The sequence below is a fragment of the Lithobates pipiens genome, unplaced genomic scaffold, assembly GCF_037356315.1.
Source record: "Lithobates pipiens isolate NorthernLeopardFrog02 unplaced genomic scaffold, aLitPip1_a1.2 Scaffold_16, whole genome shotgun sequence".
Classification (NCBI taxonomy): domain Eukaryota; kingdom Metazoa; phylum Chordata; class Amphibia; order Anura; family Ranidae; genus Lithobates; species Lithobates pipiens.
This window is the reverse complement of record NW_027507748.1, coordinates 502785969-502809306: the sequence shown is the minus strand read 5'-3', so window position 1 is coordinate 502809306 and position 23338 is coordinate 502785969. Positions and strand designations below refer to the sequence as shown.

Here is a 23338-nt window from a genome sequence, read left to right as displayed (position 1 = left end):
TTTTGTAGGTGAGTCTTAAGTGGTGACAGCTGCAAAGATGAATTTTCTATTCATCAATTGTTTTATAATGAAATACATTTTTGACGTATAAGTAGTAAAGGTCTTATTCATAAATACATATTCATCATTAATCATAAATAAATACAAAATATAATCTGAAGTAAACCTGTAGTGCAAATATTTAAAGGGGCTGCATCACCTCCTGTGCTGATGCAGCAGCCCCCCTGTTACTAGCACAGTAGCTCCAGCCGGTGTCTCGGCTCATGATTGGATAGATTGATAGCGCAGTCATTGGCTCCCACTGCTGTCAATAAAATCCAATGACAGGGGGGCGGAGCCAAGTCGTGCTGTCTGTGTCAATAGAGACAGCAGCACGACATGGGGGCACGCCCACAAGAGTGCCCCCATGGGATGTGGCTCTCCAACGGGGCACTCGATAAGAGGAGGAGCCGAGAGAGCCACTGAGGGACCCCAGAATAGGAGGATCGGGGCCACTCTGTGCAAACCTAACTGCACAGAGGAGATAAGTATGACGTGTTTTTTAAAACACAAACCTTTACAAATCCATTAAAGTCGTACTGTGAATGCCAGCTACATCCAGTTCCTGCATATAACTGATTCCTCTGCACAGATCCCTTGCACCTCTGAAACCTGCAGTGGAAGTACCAATCAGTTTCTGGGTGTCCCATTGCCCCCCTTCTGGGCCTCATGCATTTTACTGTTGGTCTATCACTGTGATGGTGGTAGTAAGGTATATGAAGGAGTAGGAGTGGGGCCAGTGCCAGCAGCCAGGAAGCTGATGGGAACTTACACCACTTGCGGGTGCAGGGGATTACATGGTTGCTACTCAAAGTATTTTCACCACAAGTATGCTTTAACTACTTAAGCACCAGAAGTTTTTACCCCCTTAATGACCAGGCCATTTTTTGCTATACGGCACTGTTACTTTTACTGATAATTGTGCGATGCTGTACCCAAATACAATTGATGTATTTTTTTTCCCCCAACAAATAGAGCTTTCTTTTGGTGGTATTTGGTCACCTTTTATTTTTTTCCCACTAGAAACAAAAAAAGAGCGACAATTTTGGAAAAATTAAACAATATTTTTTACTTTCTGCTATAAAACATACCCTATAAAAGAATTTAAAAAAAAATCTAATTTGTTCATCAATTTAAGCTAATATGTATTCTGCTACATATTTTTGGTTAAAAAAAAAAAAAAAAAATCCCAATAAGCTTATATTGATTGGTTTGCGCAAAAGTTTTTGCATCTACCAAATAGGGAAAAGATTTATGGCATTCTTATTTATTTTACTAGCAATCAGACATATTCTTTGTGAACCAGTGACAATATTACAGTGATCTGTGCTAAAAAAAAAATATGCACTGACACTGTATACATGACACTAGCAGGGAAGGGGTAAACATCAGGGGCGATCTAAGGATTAAATGTGTTCCCTGTTTGTGCTTTCTTACTGTGGAGGGGTGGGCTCATTGCATGGACACAGCGATCCGTGTTCCTGATTTAAGGATGGGATCAAGTGTGTTCGCAACCTACACCCGCAGAGCCCGCCAACAAGTCTGCACTGAACAGCGCTAATCGCAGGTAGGGATGAGCTTCGAGTTTGAGTCCAACATAAGTTCAGGCACATTCCCTGAACATCAGCCACATTCCCCAAACAGCAAATTTTACGGTGCGTTCGCGGCAAATTTGAGCGCCCCATAATGCACTGCGAGACCTCAGTGCATTGCTGTATGATAATTGGCCAAAGCATACACCTGACCTGCATGCTTTGGCCAATCACATCACGCTCCTCAGCGAGAGCCATAATTGGCTAATTCCACACCCCACACTATATAAGTCTGCTTACACAGTGCCCATAAAATGTGTTATAGCAGACGGAGAAAGAGAGATTGAGCTAGATTAGGCAGGCAGGTTAGTTAGTGGCAGTGTATTTGATTATATTTATATACCGTATTTATCGGTGTATAACACGCACCCCAAGTTTAGGAGGGAATTTTAAGTAAAATGACTTACATTTAAATGCCCATCAATGCAGCCTCATCAGTGTCGTTTGCAGTCTTGCCCAGTGTCATTTGCGGCATGATTGTTTAGTAGAAACCGTTTAAAATTACCGCCGCTGAGATGGAGCCTATGTACTCGTCTCGACTCATCTCACTTTCCCGTCCAGTCCTCCTATGATGGACATAACACAGGTCCAATGGAGGGCCTGGGCGTGACTGCAACCGGAGCCGAGCCTAGCCAAGTACACAGTATGCTCAGCTCTGTCTTTTTTCAGCAGCGCTCGCTCCTCATCCCCCTCAGAGACAGCAGGGAGGCGGGACGGCGTGACTGCAAGCAGAGCCAAGCCGAGTACACTCGGCTTGTTCTTTTTTGGTGGTGCTCGCTCCTCTTCTCCACACAGACAGTGGGGATCAGCGTATAACATGTACCCATGATTTTCCCCTGATTTTAAGGGGAAAAAAAGTGCGTGTTCTACGCCGATAAATACTGTGTGTGTATGTGTGTGTGTGTGTGTGTGTGTGTGTGTGTGTGTGTGTGTGTGTGTATATATATATATATATATATATATATATATATATATATATATATATATATATATATATATATATATATATATATATATATATATATATATATACACTCTGCATTCAGCGTACCCTATATATACAGTGTAAAACTCTCTATATTCAGTCAGTACAGGCAGTATATTTAAGAATATATATACAGTCCGTGTGTGTGTATGTGTGTGTGTGTATATATATATATATATATATAGTGTGTATATATAATTATTTTGCAGTTGAGTATATAGTGCAGTCTGCATAGTATATATACTGCAGTCCGTATAGTATATACAATATACTGCCGTTCAGAATAGCGTGCCCTCAGTGTAGTATATATAATGCAGTGCAGGGTCTCTAATCGCAGGCAGTGAGACATTTTCCGCTGCAGAGATCGATAAATGTCTCTCTGCCTGCAGGCTCTGCACATGCGGATTGTGAACATGCCTGAGCTCATCCTTATTCCTGATTAGCAGGAACACAAGATCAGTGTCCATGCCTGACAGAACAGTGGTCTGCCTTGTTTACATCAGTAGACCACTGTTCTGTTGCTCTTGGGAACGATCGGCAGGTTCTGGCAAATATCACATCCGCCGGACCCACTGATTGGCTTCCCCTGTGGCCAATGAGCACATGCATCACCCAGTAGCTATTGCACGGAATGATGTACAGGTACGTCGTTTTGCGCAGCCATGCCACCTTGTCGCAGTACAACTGCGGCGGGTGGTCAGCAAGAGGTTAAAGTCCAAACCTATAAAATATTTGTGAACCCTCACCTTGTAAAACAACCCATACAATTTACACCTTTCTCAGGTATTTTGTCCACCTTCTGGTTTTGTTAAGGGGCAGTGACCCCTTTCCCAAGCTGTTATTACCACCTGGTGTATCTGTATTTTGTAAAACCAAATAAAATTTATTAAAATAAATAATAGAAATGCAAGGCAAAATGATTGTGTGTGTGTATATAAAATATATAATAAATATATATATATATGTGTATATGTGTTTTTATTTTATTTTTTACTTATATCATAACCTCAGTGGTATGTCAGCAGAAGTCTGATTACTGCAAGTAGAATGCAAAGGAGAAAACTGACCACGCTGGGACAGATGTTTATCTAGTGGGGCCAGTACACCTAGTGGGACCAGTTTGAAATAAGAAAGCGGGGCACTAGCAGGAACACCAGGAATTTTGCACATAGGAAGCAGTACAAAGAGAACAGGATAGTTTTTAATATGAATACATGGTTCAACAGACCCATATCAGGAATATAAAATGTTGGGGCAACAAACTTTAAAAGAAAAGTTCACCTTTTGTAACATGCTGCATGTTAACCCATATTTAGGATGGTTACTTTGAAGCAGTCCCCCCCCCCCCCTCACTACCCCTGTGACAACAGGAGTGGGATCCTCTCCCTGTATAATCCAATATAAACTTATTTGAAAACAATCTCAGTTCATGTTATTATAAGATGGCCAGCAGATAGACAACACTTAAAACTTCCTGAATTCCCTGCATGCTTTGCAGCTACTCCTTTTGCTACTTACTTTCAATCCCCAAGAACTACATAACCCATGGTACCTTGCTGCCTGAAAACAGGGATTTGTGTACTGACTGCGCCTCCTGATACTCCTCCTCTCAGCTCTGTAGTTCAGAAGGCAGGCTTTGTGAAATGTGTGACATATCAGTGCCTACTCGCAGAGCATTGTGAATACCTGTCACAGATCAAGGAAGTAAATGTGTGGATATCTTCACAAACTACATTTACTTCAAGTTCGTTCAGATTTATTGGAATAGTCTAAAAATAACTGAAGTACAATGTGAAAATGAATATTTGATTTTACCTTTCTACCACAGATACACTATAACCCTTGCAGAGCTGGGATCCCCCTGTTTTATTTTTAAACTGGACATTTCAAAGGGCAACCAAGACGGTCACTAAAATCACCATAGAAATCTTGTTCTAATACTTTGGAAAGTTTAATACATGTAAGCAATGGTTTCTTTTGCACAGAGCTATGAAGAGGAGAAGAGAAGTCGTTCAGAACTAGATACAAGATGTCAGCGACTGACATTGCAGCTTGCCGACACTAAGCAGCTCATTCATCAGGGGGACTACAAGATTGAAAACTATGACAAAGTGAAAAGGTAAGAATAGATGGTATTTTATTTTACCTGGCTGATCGCTTTTTTTTGTTTTACTTTTGACTTCATATGTTGCATACTTAAAGTGACCCTGTCACCACAGGGTCACCTTTATCTTACTTGTAAAAGAGGCATTTATATTCTTACCTTTCTGACAGTTCCATCTCTGCCCCTTAGACACTGCAGTTATTCGACTATTGGATAATTTGTTTATGTACTCCCCCTGCCAGACGCTGTGATTCTTTCCACCACTTCCTATGTCCTTTAGCCCACGTTCGCATCAGGCCAATTTGGCATACGATTTGACATGCCAAATTTGGCGGCTATTGCCAGCAATGGCACCGTCAGAATCAGTGCAGCGCCAACTTTGTGGCTCCACACCGATTCCCAAACGTAGTTCCTTTGGTGACCTCGAGGACAATTTGAATAGACACCTGTGCATGAACCCGTACATATGTCTGTCAAATCACCCTCGAAGTCTGACTGCATTGCCGGTTTGAAATTGTGCGAGTTTAGCTGAACTCGCACGATTTATAACCTACAGTCAGTGTGAACCTGGGCTAAGTGACATACAAGCCAGCAGGGAGTATTCTAGAAGCATGAACGTGTTCAAAATACTTGCAGCAGCTGGGCAACAGAGAAATGTTGACTTTTTAAATACACTGCCCACTGGAAAGCTAATTCTAAATGTATCTTTTACAGGTGATCTCTTGCCTAAAACTGTCCCTGCGCAAAAAAATCAAATAAATAATTGGCAATGTAAATTTCCATGTAAACAATATTCATGTTTATAAAAAGGAAAAAAATCAGTGCGCTTCCAAAAAAAGGTGACGAGTGTTAATCTGACAGCTGCTGCAGTCACTGAGGCTGGGTGCAATGCGGGATCCACACATCTCCACTGCAGCTCTGGTGTGAATTTGCACGGGAGACCTGTGCGTCTTTTGGTCCATTTCAGGTCTGAATTCAGCCCAAAATTTGGGGGAAGACTCGGACTCCTGCTGTGACATGAATGTGAAGATAGTGTGAACCCAGCCTCAATGTGTGTTCCTCACATATATTAACAGATATAGAAATAAAGTGTACTGCGCTACTCTGATGTACCAATGTGTACAATGAAAAATGCTATATGTGATTTGCAGCAGCTATCAGATTAACACAGATTAACATTTTCGTTTCATCACATTTTTTTTTTTTGAGAGGAGCAGAGCCTAGCCCAGTACACTCGGCTATGTGTATATCGGCAGCGCTTTGATCCTCTGGCTCCCCTCGGCTCCGCTCAGTCGCGCTCCCAGTCCCGTCATTGGACCTTTGTTATGTCCATCACAGGGCGAGAGGAGCCGAGATACATAGCTCTGTGTATCTCGGCGGCGCCATATTTAAACTTGAAGTGATGCTGACAAGGCATCGGTGTCACTGGACAAGGCTGCAAATGACACTGACAAGGCTGTAGATGGACACTGATAAGGCTGCATTGATGGGCGTTTAAATGTAATTTTTTATTTTTTTTCCTTTTTAAAAAGTTTTTTTTTTCCTTAAAATTTCCTCCTAAACTTGGGTTGGAAATTTACATCAGTTTTTTTTGGGTTCTTTTTTTTTTTTTTTTTTTGCACAGGGTCAGTTTTAGGCAAGAGACCACCTGTAAAATGTCATTAAAAAGTCCTTTTTATCAAAGAAGTGAGTAGAAATTAACTTTCTAAATAAAATACTAATACTCATAAAATACTCCAATAATATCCTGCGATCCTTAATAAACACAAATGTCCAGTGCTAAAAAGTCCAAACACTATTTTTGGTAATGGTGTATAAAACAGTGTTAAAGTGAAATATTCTACTTGCTGTGTCTTCTTTATTGATGTGAATGGGGATCAGGTGTTTCTAGAGCTATAACATAGGTCTAGGTGACAGATACAGGGCAACTCCTATATTTTCACTAGGTGGTGGAGCATGGGAGAAGAGGCAGCAAGTACTTACAGCACTGGGATTTGGTTTTTAAAAACCAGTAGAATATTGCATGTAGAATATCACAGGTGAAGGCTATACCTAATGGGGGAATTCACACCAATAAAGGAGACACAGGGAGTGGAATATTTCACTGATTGAACATTGTTTTATATACACTATTACCGAATAGTGTTGTTTGGACTTTTTAGCACTGGACATTTATTGTGTTTTATTACGGATCACTGGATATTAATGGAGTATTTTATCAGTATTAGTATTTTATTTAGAAAGTTCATTTCTACTCACTACTTTGATGTGTATATCATATTTTCCATTGTACACATTGGTACATCACAGCAGCGCAGAACTCTTTATATATTCATGTTTGTTTTAAGAGCTTATCATCCATAGCTATTCTTTTATTTACTTTTGCATCTTCCTTTTTTCATTTTTTGAAAGTGAGAGAGATGCCCTTGAACGTGAACTCTTGGAGCTCAGGAGAACTTTTGAATTGTTGGATGCGTCCCATAAAACGCAATCAAAGGAGAGAAATGACTTGGCCCAGGAGGTGAGTGCACAAAGACAGGCTCAGAATTACTTTATAGCACATACCATCTATAGTGGGAAAATTACCTGTATTGCAGCTATCTTTGACAGATATTTTTAGGCTTTTGTTTTTCATGTGTAACATTGATACATAGATTGCATTAGTGCAGGGATCACAGTTTTAAAGCCTAAGTGCAGCAAAAATCAAGAACAGAAAAATCAGCACAAGGGACATACTTTACAGTCAGTGGGATGTGTTGTTTGTGCTTATTACTCTTCTGTTAGTAGACATCTTTCTATGTCCTGCCCCTCTACCCTTGCAACCCCAATCTTCTATTGCAGTGGCGTTTGATACAACTAAGGGTCTGTCACAGGCTCTCATTAAGAGAGTCAAACTATGCCCACTATCTTATTCCAGCTACCTCATTCATAGAAACCACACTACAGCTTCTATGAATGTAACATGATCTAACAATGGAGAATGGATAGATGATCCACCCCTCCAATCACAGATTGTGATCCATTCATGAAAGCTGTAGTACGGCTTCTATGAATGCGGCAGCTGGGCAGAAAGGGCAAGCATAGTTAGGCTTTCTTGGTGAGAGCCTGTGATGTCTCCTTTGTATTATCCTCCTGCTGCACCCGAAGATTGTGGGATGGGTGCATGAATGGAGGAAGATTTCTACAAAGAGGAATCAACTGTCAGAAACCATGAACCAGACCGAGACAGAAGTACAATTAAATCACGCTTGTTTATTAATAAAAAGGTAAATAGAGTAGTCAAAGCATAGCCAGAGTCCAGTAACTGTATCGAGTAATCAGCCAGACCATAGTTCAATAACCAGATCTTGTAATCAGCCAGGCCAGAGTTCAATAACCAGATCGGGTAATCAGCCAGGCCAGAAGTCAGGGATCCAAGTGGAGCAGCAGCAAACAGGATAAGGAGCCATAAGGGATGTCAGCAAGCCAGTCTTTAAACAGAACCGCAGGAGATGGTTTCTTGTGATGTGACCAAGGCGAAGGCAGAGATGAAGTGAGCTGGACAGCTTTAAGTAGGCAGGTCAGGCAAGCTGGATAAGGAACATCTGGTAACTGTGGAGAGAGATGAGAGCTGGCAATTGGCCGACAGCAGAGCAGCCAGCCCAGAAAAGGAAGGGCTAAGCCAGCTCTGACATCAACGCAAGAGACACATCTTGCTTGACTGAAGGTTTAGTCTCTTGTGCTGATGTTTCTGTTTTTGATTTTGGCTGCACTTGCAATCAGCACAATTTTACACTTTTTAAATTTGGAAATGACTTGTAGCTACTGATTTTATGGTCTAGAAAGGTCATTCAATCTCACACAATCTTAGTGTTTATTGGGACCATGAGCATTAAGCCTCATACACAGGATGCGATTGTTGGCAGGGGATTGTCTGTTGACAGACTGTCCTAAAATCTTACCGTTGACAATTGCTGTCCAACTTTTGGCCAACAAATGTTGGATGGCAGGCTAATAAATTTTCGGCAGACAACGGTCTGTATATATTTCTGATTTCCGTATGGTCAGTACACAAATCCGTCACACAAAAGTCGAAAGTACAAACGTGCGTGCTCGGAATCGGTGCTCACCAAACATGATTTTTTTTTTGTCCAAAAACGTACGAATGAAACAAAAATTGGACGTTGAGTTGACATCCGACAAAAATGTTATAGTCTGCACATTCAGCAAAATTGGCTGTCGAAAGCTCTGTACTAATGATCCGAAAATCGCCAGACAGCTTGTCGTACAAATTTTTACATCAGATTTTCGTATCGTGTACGGCCTTTAGACCCCATGCACACTATTAGCTGATTAGCTGATTGGCTACCTTGCATAGCTGCACCAGATTCTCCAGTTTTCTAAATCAACTCTGTACAGATTTAACCATTCAAGTGTGTACCACCAGGGCAGAGGCCTAATTGTGCCTCAGTATTGGGGTCTTTGTTGCTCAACAAAGAAGAAAACCACCAGGGCATTTTTTGTGCTGTTAACAAGTATTTAAATAAGATTTCTGCACACCCCCTATCCCTGAATGTGAACCAGTGCCCAGACTAACCGGTTCAAAATCTGTTAACTATACGTATCAAACACTTAAAGCTCTTTAAAACAAACCCTGATTTTTCTCTGTTGGTATAGCCATTGTGAAGAAATCCATCATCAAAGTTCACAATGGAGGCACTGAAATCACAGCTCTTCTCTCCTTATTTTTGTGGTAGCAGAAACCTGTAAGCCTGCCTGTCTTCTAATATAAACAAACAGCAGGCGTTTCTAAAGTGGAAGAAATGTCTGCATCCTGGTGGGTGAACTTTTCCCATAATGTGGCAGTATTATGGGCACACTGGCCTATTTTGGCACATAACCTCCCAAAGCTCCCCCCTCCAGCAATGTGACATTGATGATCTCATCACCCCCTTACTGTTGTTAACATCTTTATATAGTCGTCTTTCACATGCAGCACCTTCAAGGATTCTATGGTTTTGGGATAATGTAACCCCCGTGCGAAGACGTTGATTTAGCACGGCACATGAGGCGTGACTTTAAAAAAAAATATTGGTTTTCAATACTGCAATGCTTGGAGGGAGCACCCAACAGTTTTCATGTCCTAGTAACAAGTCAGGATGTAGGGGTTGCAAGCTAGGAGTTTTTTTAACCAGGCTTTTGAGTGGACCTAAATGGCCTACAGGTTAAACAAAGATGTAATGATCATTTTACAAAGCGGCACTAAGGTGAAAAAGGTGAACTTATCCTTTCAGCTAAACCCTTAAAATGGTTCTTTTAGTTTTTGAACTTGATATTAAGCCCAAACTAGTTTTTGAGAGCATGGAAAGGATTCTTCATTTGGGTTTTAATGCTATGTGGCCTCATTGGAGAAATTCCCTCTCAATTTTTCTTTCCCAGAATCTGAACAGTAAGTGTGAAGAAATTCCCCTAAAGAAACATGTTTTAGTCAAGTAAATATCAAATGTATGAATATTTCATAGGTTTTTTTTTTTTCCAGTTAGCAGGTGGATTGTAATGCTCATATTTACCAGACTAATCCGAATTGCTTTGCTGATTACAATCCAGCTGTGTAGGCGTACAGATCTCAATAGTTCAAGGTCCAATTACACACGCACACACAGATAAGTCAGAGAAATTATTTCTTTTGCCTCCCTTATCCGCTTTTTCTCTGTTTTGTGCAATTTTATACAGATTTTCAATTCTAGAGAGGGCATTGCTGTACTCTTTATATAAACTGAAGGAAAAAAGGCCTTACTTTTAAAGCGTTTGTTACTCCAACATTTCATATGCCGGATATGTGCCTGTTGTACCATGTACCTATATGAATAAGTATCCTGTTTTCTTTGTATTGCTTCCTTAGTGTGAAATCTCTGGTGTTCCTTACCAGTCCTTCTGCTTTCCTTTTAAACACTGACCACACTAAGCAGGAGAACACAATGTGGTCAGTTCTCTAGCTATGCTAAAAACTCGGTCTGCTCTCCTCCATTGATTAGACTTTCACGGGAAGATCAATGTGCTGTTGCTTTTCCTCCCCCCAGCTCTTATGCAGCTGAGAACAGAGAGAATGCAATCACTTATAAAAAGGGCAAAAATACATTTAGAAAGTTGTTGTGTTTTTTCTTTTATTAATACATAAATGTTTTGCCTTTCATTTCTATTTTAAATGGAATGGGCTTTTTTACAAGGTGATCATTTACAATCACTTTAAGTAAAGTTTAAAAAACTATACAGTATCTCACAAAAGTGAGTGCACCTTTACATTTTTGGTAAATATTTTATATTTTTTCATATGACCACACTGAAGAAATGACACTTTGCTACAATGTAAAGTAGTGAGTGTACAGCTTGTATAACAGTGTCAATTTGCCGTCCCCTCAAAATAACTCAACACATGAGGTGAAAATGTCCAAATTGGACACAATTATCCATTTTCCCTCCCCAGTGTAATTTGACTTGTTAGTGTTACAAGGTCTTAGGTGTGAATGGGGACCAGGTGTGTTAAATTTGGTGTTATCGCTCTCACTCTCATACTGGTCACTGGAAGTTTAACATGGCACCTCATGGCAAAGAACTCTCTGAGGATCTGAATTGTTGCTCTATATAAAGATGGCCTAGGCTATCAGAAGATTACCAAGACCCTGAAACTGAGCTGCAGCACAGTGGCCAAGACCATACAGCAGATTAACAGGACAGGTTCCACTCACAACAGGCCTTGCCATGGTCAACCAAGGAAGTTGAATGCACGTGCTCAGCATCATATCCAGAGGTTTTCTTTGGGAAATAGACATATGAGTGCTGCCAGCATTGCTGCAGAAGTTGAATGAGTGGGGGGTCAGGCTGTGGGTGCTCAGACCATATGCTGCACACTGCATCAAATTGATCTGTATGGCTGTCGTCCCAGAGGGAAGCCTCTTATAAAGATGATGCACAAGGGGAGCATGGCTTTGACACAGCATGGAGTAGGACGCATTTACACAGAGCTCCGTCCATTGATCCTGAAACCCAGCTAATCCTGCGACTCATTGGCATCCTTTCTGACCCTCATTTACCTGGAGAAGTACCTTGGACTCCTTACATCATGTCCCCGTCAAAGGCTCAACAAAACAGCCGCAGCCAAACTTGAGAAATACCGCCGGCAAGACAGAGAGGGTCCGGAGGAAGATGGTGCTGTCAATGGCGGGCAGGAACAGGCGGGAGGGGACAAACCTAGATTATTTCATCTATAAAATTTCTTACTTGGAATGTGAGAAACTTGCGCAACGAGATTAAACGTTCGGCAGCCCTCGCATTTCTTTAGAAACAGTGCACAGAAGTCGTGATGCTGGTTGAGACTCATGTGGCGGTAAGGCTGCAGCTGACTCTCCGATGCCCATGGGTTGTGTGGGCCTTCCATTCTACCCACACATCCCATGCTCGGGGAGTTTCAGTCCTTTTTGCCAAATCGGTGCACTTTGAACTATGTGATGTTTCCACTGACCCCCAGGGGCACTATGTATTTTTATCTTTCAAACTGTATGGTGAGCCTCTCCTGTTGCTGGCCTTCTTCGTTCCTCCCCCATTCTGTGCCTCTACTATCACTGAGGGATTTTTGTTTATGGCCCTTTACCCCACGATACAGGCAGTTTGGCTGGAGGACATTAATGCCACACTGAATCCCACACTAGACAGTTTCCAGCCATCACTGCCAGCTACAGAGGCGGCCAGTGGCACTAGATTCTCCAGACTCCTCTCAGACTTTAATTTGATAGACACGTGGAGATACCAGTATCCTTCTACCCAAGCCTATTCCTGTTTCTCATCCACCCACAACACCATGTCCCACATTGATTTCATCTTGATATCCCACAAGCTCACCCCGAGATTAATGGAAACAGCCTTTTGCCCCAGGCTTCTATCGGATCATAGTCCCTACTGGATCACCTTAAGTATCCCCATTGATAAACCGCCCCGCTTAAAGCCGTTTTGGCTTTCTCTATTGCCGGAGGACGACGAGCTCATGAGCAAATTGGAGGTTATACTTTGCAGAGAATGATCAATCTGCTTCCCCTTTGGCAGTATGGGACTCCTTTAAACTGTTTGCATGCACATTCTTGCATCTCTTACATAAATAGATTGAAGACTTACTCTGCTGATGACTTTGATAAGGCGGTGGCAGAGTTGACCTCCACAGAATAAGAATATGCATATACTCCATCTCCTGCCACAGCAGACCTACTTAAATTGAAAACTAGAGTGGTGAACCAGTTACAGTTGAGAGAGCCAGACAAAAACGTTGTTTGCCAGCCTTTTCCCTTGCCCAAACTATTGGCAAACTTAGTACATAGTGAATATAGGCCCCCTGTTGTTATCTCCCTACATGGTCCTGGGAGTTGACAGATTACAGACCCATCCGGTGTAACCTCCTATATTCAGAGACTTTTTTTGCAGGATTGTACACATCCACAGTCTGCAGATATAGAACCAATGAACCTTTTCCTGGCAGGTATTACTTTCGCACAGTGAACAGATGACCAAGTGACCTCTTACCACTGATAAAATGGTGACTGCAATAGCTAGTTTTGCCAGGTCCAAGTCTCTGGGTTCAGATGGATTACCTATTGAATTCTGTTCACAATACAGTGAGATACTTACCCCTAAACTGCTAGCTTTGCATAAACACCTCTTTGAGACCTTTACACTGTCTCCATCCATGAGAGAAGAAATAGTCCTTATACCTTAGCCAGGAAAGGGCCCGGGTTCCCCTGAATCCTATCCTATTTCTCTACTACAATAGATCTTAAAATATTAGCCAAGATACTGGCCATATGTCTTAACCAGGTCATTCATGATACATACAGATCAAGCAAGCTTTATGTCCAGTCGTAACACCTAATTTAATCTGAGAAAACTATACATTAATTCACAAGCTACACATGCCGACGTTGGCTCACGAGTTGTGGTGACTTTGGATACGTCAAAAGCATTTGATTCATTTGAGTAGCGGTATCTCTGGAGATGCTTGGAGGGATATGGCTTTGGGCCCAAAGTTTACCAAATGGATTCAACTGTTGTACCCAGCTCCAACAGCTAAAGTGGTGGCTAATGGCTGGCCATCTCTGGTGTATGACCTCACTAGAGGCATGAGACAGGCCTGCCGTTATCCGCACTGCTATATGCCCTTGCCGCAGAACCCCTAGCTGTGTGTCTATCCGAGAAAATCCAGAGATCCGAGGGCTGTGCTTAGGGTTCCTGACCAGAAAAATGTGTATGTATGTGGATAATACATTGTTGTACTTGGCTGACTCGGGTCCCTCTCTTCAAAACGCACTTCAGACGATAGAACAGGTTGGGTAATTTTCTGGACTCGAGATCAATTGGGAAAAGTCCCAAACATTGCCTATTGATATCTTCCCACCTTCCCAGACACAAGGACAACTCCTGCTACAATGTGTAAATACTATTAAATACCTAAGTGTACATGTGTCCAGATCCCCAGCTGACTACATTTATCTTAATATTTAGCTGCTTTTCTCCCTCATTAAATCCAAAATGCAAACGTGGAACTGCTTACCTTTTGGGTGTATGGTTGTATTAAACTAATAAAAATGGTTCTGTTGCCAAAAATACTATATATTCTATGGTATACCCTGGTCTACCTACCTCCTGAAATAATTTAAATCTCTGGAAGCTCTTCTCAAGCCTTTCATCTGGGTGACCAGCAGACATAAACTTGCTTGGCAGACTCAGGAACCCCACTGATCTGGGTAGCACAACCTTACCTGATTTTAACTTATACTACATAGCATCCCAGTAATCCCAGCTATTCCACATAGACAAAACTGACAGAGACAGATTTAGTATGCTTCTGTGTCCGCCTTGGGCACAGCGAACCCTGGATCCACTTTGTGCGATAGCAGTGGGTTCCGGGGGTGCTGACTCAGAGGAATACAGACCTTATTATAACACTATAGGAGTATATGGGATCTCGCTTCTGATAAATTGGTGATACCACAATATAATGACTACAACCCACTATGGCACAACAAACTCCTTTCTGAATTCCTACCTAATGTATAGATCTTGGGCACACGGGATATTCTATTTACACGATCTACACTCAAATGGGAACCTCAAGACAATCGATGCCCTTCATGACAAATTCAAGCTCCTGAATCGCATGTTTTTAGGATTTCTACAGGTCTGGCATGCTATTCAATCACAATTCCACAATCCCTTCCACAACCCACCCCTAATGCCATTATGGCAGTGGTTAAAAGCACAGACCCCTAAAAATCGATATTGAAATTCTATAGTATGCTTACTACCCCTTCTACTAAACTAGCTTATGATCTTAAACCCAGATGGGAGAGGGAGGTGGGACCAATGGAGGACGAGGAATGGAGTGAGGTATTAGATTCTTGCAATGCTGTATCATCCTAAACTCTCGTATAGACTATCCCAAATCTATATATTACACAGAGCATACCTCACCACCCTTATGCCCTGTACACACGGTCGGAAATTCCAACGGAAAAGGTCCGATCGGATTATATTGCTGGAAAATCCGATCGTGTGTGGACTCTATCAGACCTCAAATTTTCCGACAACAAAATCCGATCTGACTTTTTCCAATCGTTTGTAAAGAATTCTGATCGGAAAAAGTGCCACACATGCTCAGACCAAATTACGAGACCAAAGCTATTGGCTACTAGCCACAAAGTAGTCCCGTCACAACGATCGAACGTCATCACATTCCGAATGATCGGATTTTCCGACAACTTTGTCCGACCGTGTGTATGCTTCGGACAAAATCCAGAAAAAAATTCAACTGATTTTGTTGTCGGAATGTCCGACCGTGTGTACGGGGGCTTTGAGTAGCTAGATACAGGAGAGGACAGCCTACTTCATGTATGATGTGCAATCAGGAGGTGGATACATCCTTCCATCTAATTGTGGCATTTCTACATGACACTATGGGTACCCCTCTTTCCCTGGACCTGAAACAGGGCCTACTTGGGACATTCCCTGATTCCATTGATAAATTCATGAAGATATTACTACACTATTCTCGGCTAGGAAAATTATTGCTAGAAATTGGATGAGACCCCTACCGCTAAGTACAATAAAACCTGGGACCGCTGGCTACAAGAATCAGAAAACTGCACATGAAAATAGTAAATTTCCTCAGAAATGTACCCTATGCAGTATAATTGCGATATGTCTCCATCACTAAAAGGAGTTCAATATCTGTACCCTGATGGACCTTCTTCTGCTATTGCGCAGCTTGAAATATGTACTGTATCTACAATGCATGTGTTGTTCCACATGTAATGTATACATAACACGCAAGCTTAAAGCGGGAGTCCTCCGTTTTTTTTTTTTTTTTTTTTTTAAAGCCAGCAGCTACAAATACAGCAGCTGCTGACTTTTAAAATAAGGACACTTACCCGCCCAGCGCGCCCGCGATGTTGGCACCCGAAGCCGATCTCTCGATCGTCACTCGGGTGCTGCCGCCGCCATCTTGGGTATGGGAATCAGGAAGTGGAGCCTTTCGGCTTCATTTCCCGGTTTCCTACTGCGCATGCGCGAATCGCGCTGCGCAATAAGGATGGACTCGCTGCCTCTGGGATCTGTGTATTTCCCAGCAGGCAGCGGGGGACTTTCGGAAAGGGGCGTAGATCTACGCCCCTTTCCGCAGAGAGCTATCCCGGAAGTGGGTGCAGTTACCTGGATTATCCAGGTAACTGCACCCCCCTCCCCCCAGAAAGGTGCCGATCGTGGCGCCGGAGGGGGGGAGGATTCCAATGAGCGGAAGGTCCACTTTAGGGTGGACCTCCACTTTAAGTTGTAGGTAAAAGATGATGCTCAAGAAAGCCTGCAAACAGTTTGCTGAAGACAAGCAGACTAAGGACCTGGTTGTACTGTGTGTACTGTGGTGTGATGAAACCACGATAAACTTATTTGGTTCAAATGGTGGCAACCAGGTGAGGAGAACAAAGACAAGTGTGTCTTGCCTACAGTCAAGCATGGTGATGGGAGGGTGATGGGGTGATGGTGATGGGAGGGTCATGATCTGGGGCTGCGTGAGTGCTGCCGGCACTGGGGAGCTACAGTTCATTGAGGATACTATGAATGTCTGATCCCCTCCCCTCGGAGACTGGGCTGCAGGGCAGTATTCCAACATAACAACCCCAAACACAACTCCAAGACGACCACTGCCTTGCTAAAGAAGCTGAAGGTAAACGTGATGGACTGGTCAAGCATGTCTCCAGACCCAAACACTATTGAGCATCTGTGGGGCATCATCAAATGGAAGGTGTAGGAGCGCAAGGTATATAACATCCACCAGCTCCATGTCATCATGGAGGAGTAGAAGGACTCCAGTGGCAACCTGTGAAGCTCTGGTGAACTCCATGCCCAATAGGGTTAGGGCAGTGCTGAAAAATAGTGGTGGCCACATAAAATATTGACACTTTGGATTTGTTCACTTAGGGGTGTACTCACTTTTGTTGCCAGTGGTTTAGACATTAATGGCTGTGTGTTGAGTTATTTTGAGGGGACAGCAAAATTACACTGTTCTACAAGCTGTACACTCACTACTTTACATTCTAGACAAGGGTCAATTCTTCAAGGTTGTTGCATGAAAAGATATAATAAAATATTTACAAAAATGTGAGGGGTGTACTCACTTTTGTGAGATACTGTATATGACAAATTATTATAATAAATTTTACCATCATGCAGTTTCTCTTTTAAAAGATGTAATGAGTAAGTTGCTTAAAGTGTAAGTTCGCCTTTTTGCAAATACACCCCCCCCCCCCTCCAGCTTTTCCCCATGGTCCCTGCTGTACTTGCCCCTATGGATGATTAGATTTTACTGCCCATGCAGTTGTTGCAGGGTCCAGGGATTTGAAAGCCATGGTCGACTTCCGGGACAGATCAGAGCAATTCCTTTCACCATGTTGGCACATATTTGACCAATAAGATTTTCTCTGTCAAGTCCCAGTGTTTCTAAGGAAAGAAGGGGAAGAAGCCCCAGCTTTCTAATCCCTAGACCCCTGCATTGGCTGAGTGGGCAGTGAAAGTTAATGATCCACACAGGCAAGTGTAGCAGGGACTGGAGAGGGGGGTACCCCAGCTTTCTAATCCCTGGACCCCTGCATTGGCTGAGTGGGCAGTGAAAGTTAATGATCCACACAGGCAAGTGTAGCAGGGACTGGAGAGGGGGGGTACGCTGTTCACTTTTTAATTTTTTTGAAAAGGTGAACTTGTCCTTTAATGTTGCCTAACTCCCGTATTACAAAATGCTGCTTGTTCTTTTTTTGGGAGTAGAAAGCACAATTTTTGTGTTACATAAACACAACTCTTTTATCAATATTAATACCAGGATCTCTAGTTATGTCCTAGGGTTCACTATAACGCGTTTAGCTATATTCTGTGCACCTCTGCATTTGTTAGGAAACGTGATTCCAGGACACGGTCATTGTCTTACCACAGGGAATGCTTTGGTTGAGAAAATATTTGGGAAATAAATTAGATGCCAACAATAAGAAATACTTCCTTGTGTGGTTAGTGCTGCTTTAAACGCAGGCCACACTCCCAGATAAACTGAATGCTATGTGACTAATAACTGCCAATGTTAAAAGTCTTAAGAAATATCAATCAAATCAATCTAACAGCCTAAAGAAACCTGTTATTGTACCTTGTGCCACAACATTTTACTAATGCTATACTTTCAGTCTATTGATCTTGTCATATCATTCTTCACTATTTACAATGACTCACTTTTAAAACCATTGCCTTTAGTGTTCTTTTTCCAAAATTAGTTCCATTTGTCATCATGGGCTGACTTACAACATCCAATATTTGATATGGTACAGTAGCTTTTGACTGGCTGTTTGTTTCTTTGACTTTTATGCATTTATTTAGCCTGTTATAAAGTCTCCGTCAAAGGTATAAACACACATGAACGTCTGTAATAAAAAGTTAATCTGTCTTCATAAAATGTCACGGAATATGTCACAAACTAAGTGACCTTGCTGTTTTCCCTAGATATGACTAATACATTCTCGCCCCATAGAAAATATTCAGACCCTTTGAGAACATGGCTTTCAAAGTAAAGTCAGTGTGTAAGATTTGTAGTCATTTTGTTTTCTGTAAATATTGAAAGGTCAGTCCACCCAAAACTGGTCTCTTTATTTCTAAATGGGTAGAAGGTAGTTGGATTATCTACTAACTTTGGCTGCAAGCTCTTTTTTAAATGCCCAGTTATCCCACCTTTCATGGCCGTTGGATTTATATATTTCCTGTTTTATTTAACTTTATTTTATGCATGTAGAGCATGCAGAAGAAATATTGAGGCTCCTCCTGGCGCATAAAAAAGCTTTTAGCAACAAAGTGAATTCTAAATAAAAAATAAAATAAAAAATTGTATGTGTATTGCCCTACAGAAACAAAAGCCTGGTGTCATTGATGTATATTAAACTATATGTTAACCCTTACCTGATGATCTATTAAAATAGAAATGAAAGGCAAAACGTGTGTGTGTGTGTGTGTATGTGTCTGTGTGTATGTATATGTCTGTGTGTATATATAGAATACACTACACAGTGGGGAAAATGATTTGATCCCTGGCAGGTTTTGTAAGTTTGCTTACAAAATCAGGAAATGAAGGGTCTATAATTTTTGTCATAGGTGTATTTTAAACGATAGAGACAGAATATCGACCAAAAGTCCACCAGAAAATCCACATTACAGTATATTAATGTTATAGATTGAGTTACAGTTCAGTGAGTAAAATAAGTATTTTATCCCCAAGAAAAACATGAATTAGTACTTGTTGGCAAGCACAGAGGTAAAACGTTTCTTATAGTTGGTTACCAGGTTTGCTTACATCTCTGGAGCAATTTTGGTCCAGTCTTCTTTACAAACATCTAAATCCTTAAAGTGTTACTAAACCCAGGACCCTGCATTCACTATATCTGGCCTCCCACAGTACACAGAACATGGAAATGCAATTATTTTAGTAAATATAAACTGTTAAATACCTTTTCTCATCAGCAGTATATAGCAATGACTTTTATCAGTTCCTAGTAAAGCTTGTAGGAGGAGTTTTCATACTGCACTGAGCTGTCCAATCAGGATCCAAAACCCCTGACGCTCTGTCTAGACAGTGCTGGTTGGCCCTGTGCTGATCACATGCACTCTCCCAAGAAAAGAAAAAAAAAACCTCTCTAGCATACACACCAAACTGAGCATGTGCAGTCTGACGCCAAAGGCTTTGTCTTATCCAGACCTGTTCTGCAGTCAGTGGAAGAAGAGGCGGATCTGTGCATACAAGGTCAAACTGCCTTTTTGCACAATGCAGAGGATTAGCCCCTTATGTTCCACAGTGGGTACAACATGCATGCTTTACTGCATTTACAGACTGATTTTACTGTTGTGGGTTTAGTAACACTTTAAGGTTTCTTGGCTGTCACTTGGCAACTCAAAGTTTCAGCTCCCTCCATAAATGTTCTATAGGATTAAGGTCTGGAGACTGGCTAGGCCACTCCGTGACCTTAGTGTGCATCTTGTTGAGCCACTCCTTTGTTTCCTTGGTCCTGTGTTTTGAGTAATTGTCATGCTGGAAGACCCATCCACATCCCATCTTCAGTGTTCTGGCTGAGGGAAGAAGGTTCTCATCTAAGCTTTTACATACATGGCCCCATCCATTGGCCCCTCAATGCGGCAAAGCCAGCCCGTACCTTTTTAGCAGAGAAACCCCCAAAGCATAATGTTTACACCTTTGTGCTTGATTGTAGGGAGTGAGTTGAGTTAATGCTAAAGAGCTAAATTTTGATCTTGTCTGACCACAGCACTTTCTCCAAATCCTTCTCTGAATTATTTAGATGTTCATTGGCAAACTACAGATGGTCTTGTACATGTGCCTTCTTGAGGAGGGGGACCTCGCAGGCGTGGCAGGATTTCAATCTATGGGCATATTGTGTTACCAATGATTTGTTTAGTGACTGTGGTCCCAACTGTCTTGAGATCATTCACAAGCTCCATGTGGTTCTGGGCTGATTCCTCACTTTTCTCATGATCATCCTTACCCCATGAGGAGAAATCTTGCATGAACCTCCAGACCGAGGGAGATTAATGGTTATTTTGTATTTCTTCCATTTGCGAATAATAGCTCCAATGGTTGTCTCCTTCTCACTAAGCTTATTGCTGATGGTCTTGTAGCCCATTACAGCCTTTTGCGGGCCTACAATCTTGTCCCTGATGTCCTTTGACAGCTCTTTGTTCTTGTCCATGATAGTGAGGTTTGAATGGAATAAAGATTCTGTGGACAGTTGGCTTTTATACACATAACAAGTTGTTAGGAGCACCTTCTTAATTTGGCAGGACTAATCTGTTTACAGCAATACACTGGTCTTCCAAGTGAATGGTTGTTTAAGGTGGGGGTGGGGATGTCAGCGCAAATCTGATCATTGAAGGACAGCCAGAAAACTGAGCAGGCTATATTCTCATGTGGTCAGAGGGACTGGCAAGGAACACCAGGCATCTCATATGAAGGAAGCAATACAAAGAGAACAGGATACTTTTTCATACAAGTACATGGTATAGCAGGCACACATCAGGAATATGAAATGTTGGTTTTATATACTCATTAATGCTTTACAAGCACCATGTTTTCAGACATCTTCAGGCATTAGTTGTAAATGTTTGTCCTTTTCTCTTATACTGTCCACATACATGGCAATTTTAGCTTTCAACCACTTTCGATCAGCTTTATAATTGCAAAAATGGCCAGGTTAAGGAATTCAACTAACCAGTAATTGTCACACCATGAAAAGATCTAAATTGGGGTCAGGTTACACTGATCTCTTTTTTTTTGTGATAGAAAGCTGGTTGAAAGTGATAAATTGCTTAAAAGTGCCATGTGACTAGCCAGTGTGGTTCTTGTAAGTATAAAATTGTCTAATGCAATTTAATCATTTGAATTATCAATCTCAGATGTGGGTTGATGTTTTAGAGAAACTATTGATCTCTCACAAAGAGACCAGTAGGGAGATGCATTTACATCTTACTGCGATCACCTTGCCGCTATGTCCCGACTTTTTACCAGTCTTTAGTAGATTTCAGATGCAAGGCAAGTGCTGTGAAATGAATCATTCACTTTGCTATGGAAATAAAGGGAAGGTATTGCTTCTCCCACTTATGAAGTCTTTGTGTTTTATATAGCTCACTTTAAAATGTATACTAAAGTCAATTTTTTTCCCCCATGAAAAATAATAAACATATTTTATACTTACCTGCCCTGTGCAGTGGTTTTACATAGAGCAGCCCAAATACTCCTCTTCTCATGTCCCTCTTCTGTTCTTCTGGCCCCTCCTCCTGTTCAGTTCCCCCACAGTAAGGAGCTTGCTATGAAGGCACCCAAGCTGAGTCACAGCTCCCTGTGTATATTCAAACACAGAGCCCTGACCAGGCCCCGCCCCCCTCCCCCCTGATTGGTTGGCTGACTTGACAGCAGCGACAGCCAATGGCACCGCTGCTGTGTCTCAGCCAATCGGGAGGGAGAATCTTAGATGGCTGAGAATCTCGTGGATGTCATCGCTGGTCAGAGAGGGGCCTCAGGTAAGTATTAAGGGGGCTGAGGCACACAGAAGGCTTTTTATATTAATACATAAAATGTATTAAGATAAACCTTCTACCTTTTTAACCTTTCACATTTGCTCACGATTCCTGACAGTTGAAGTGGTTGTAAACTTTTACATATACCCAATGAAGGGACTAACCTCATGTGATAGAGATGAAACGAATCTGCCTACGTAATTTTTATCTATCTAACTGCAGTCTTCTCTTCTCTACATATTAGTCAAAGTGCTGAATTTCTAAGCTTGTCTGAGAGTTCAGAAAAAAGGGGGTGGAAAATTCAACTTACACTCTGCAGAGCTCACCGAGGAGAGGTCTGAGAGCTGATTGGAGGGAATGGACACGCCCCTCTTCACACAGCTCACCGGAATAGAGCTGAGGCTGTCAATCTGCTGGAGGCCCCTCCCCTGTCATGATTTTTCTCTTGGTGTCAGGAAAACATTTCAGAAGTGACACATGCTGATAGCGGGGTAATGAAGCAGCAGACAGAAATGACCCTTGGTGCTTTTAATTGAGACACGTACACACTATAGAGGGATATTCTTTGTTCATATTGCATGTCTGAGGTTTACAGCCACTTAAGCGCAATCACTGCTGTTTTGTCACCAGTTATACTTAGATTGGCCGGCCTTCGCCAACTGAACAAGCATAAGTAGTGTACTGAGACAAAGACCTTGGTGCTTACTAAATGGGCTGCTTTCTGTGGTGTTGCTTCATGGAGGGTTCTCCAAGTCCAATTATCAGTTTGGAAAAAAAAAATCCCAATAAAAGACAGGTTAGGTCAATTTACAATTCTGAGATCTTAGATGTGGAACATGAAAATGTTTCTTGTAAGAGCGTTTAAATAAAAGGGTTCATTGAATTTCGGAAACCTTTTAGTTTTGTGCTGCCAACAAAAGTACTTGAGTTGATCCTCTGTTGAATGCTGCAGATTGTATGTTCTTTTATCAGATGGGTTCAATTCCCTTGAATTCA

General features: G+C 41.8%; 1 protein-coding gene across 1 annotated transcript in view; it reads left to right on the top strand.

The window, feature by feature from the left end:
* The window catches only part of PIBF1 (progesterone immunomodulatory binding factor 1), a 294552-nt gene that overhangs the window by 43786 nt on the left and 227428 nt on the right, over nucleotides 1-23338 (top strand). The window contains exons 6-7 of the mRNA XM_077483123.1: nucleotides 4602-4735; nucleotides 7133-7241. Coding sequence (XP_077339249.1) covers nucleotides 4602-4735; nucleotides 7133-7241 — 243 coding nt within the window. The remainder of the gene's footprint in view (nucleotides 1-4601; nucleotides 4736-7132; nucleotides 7242-23338) is intronic.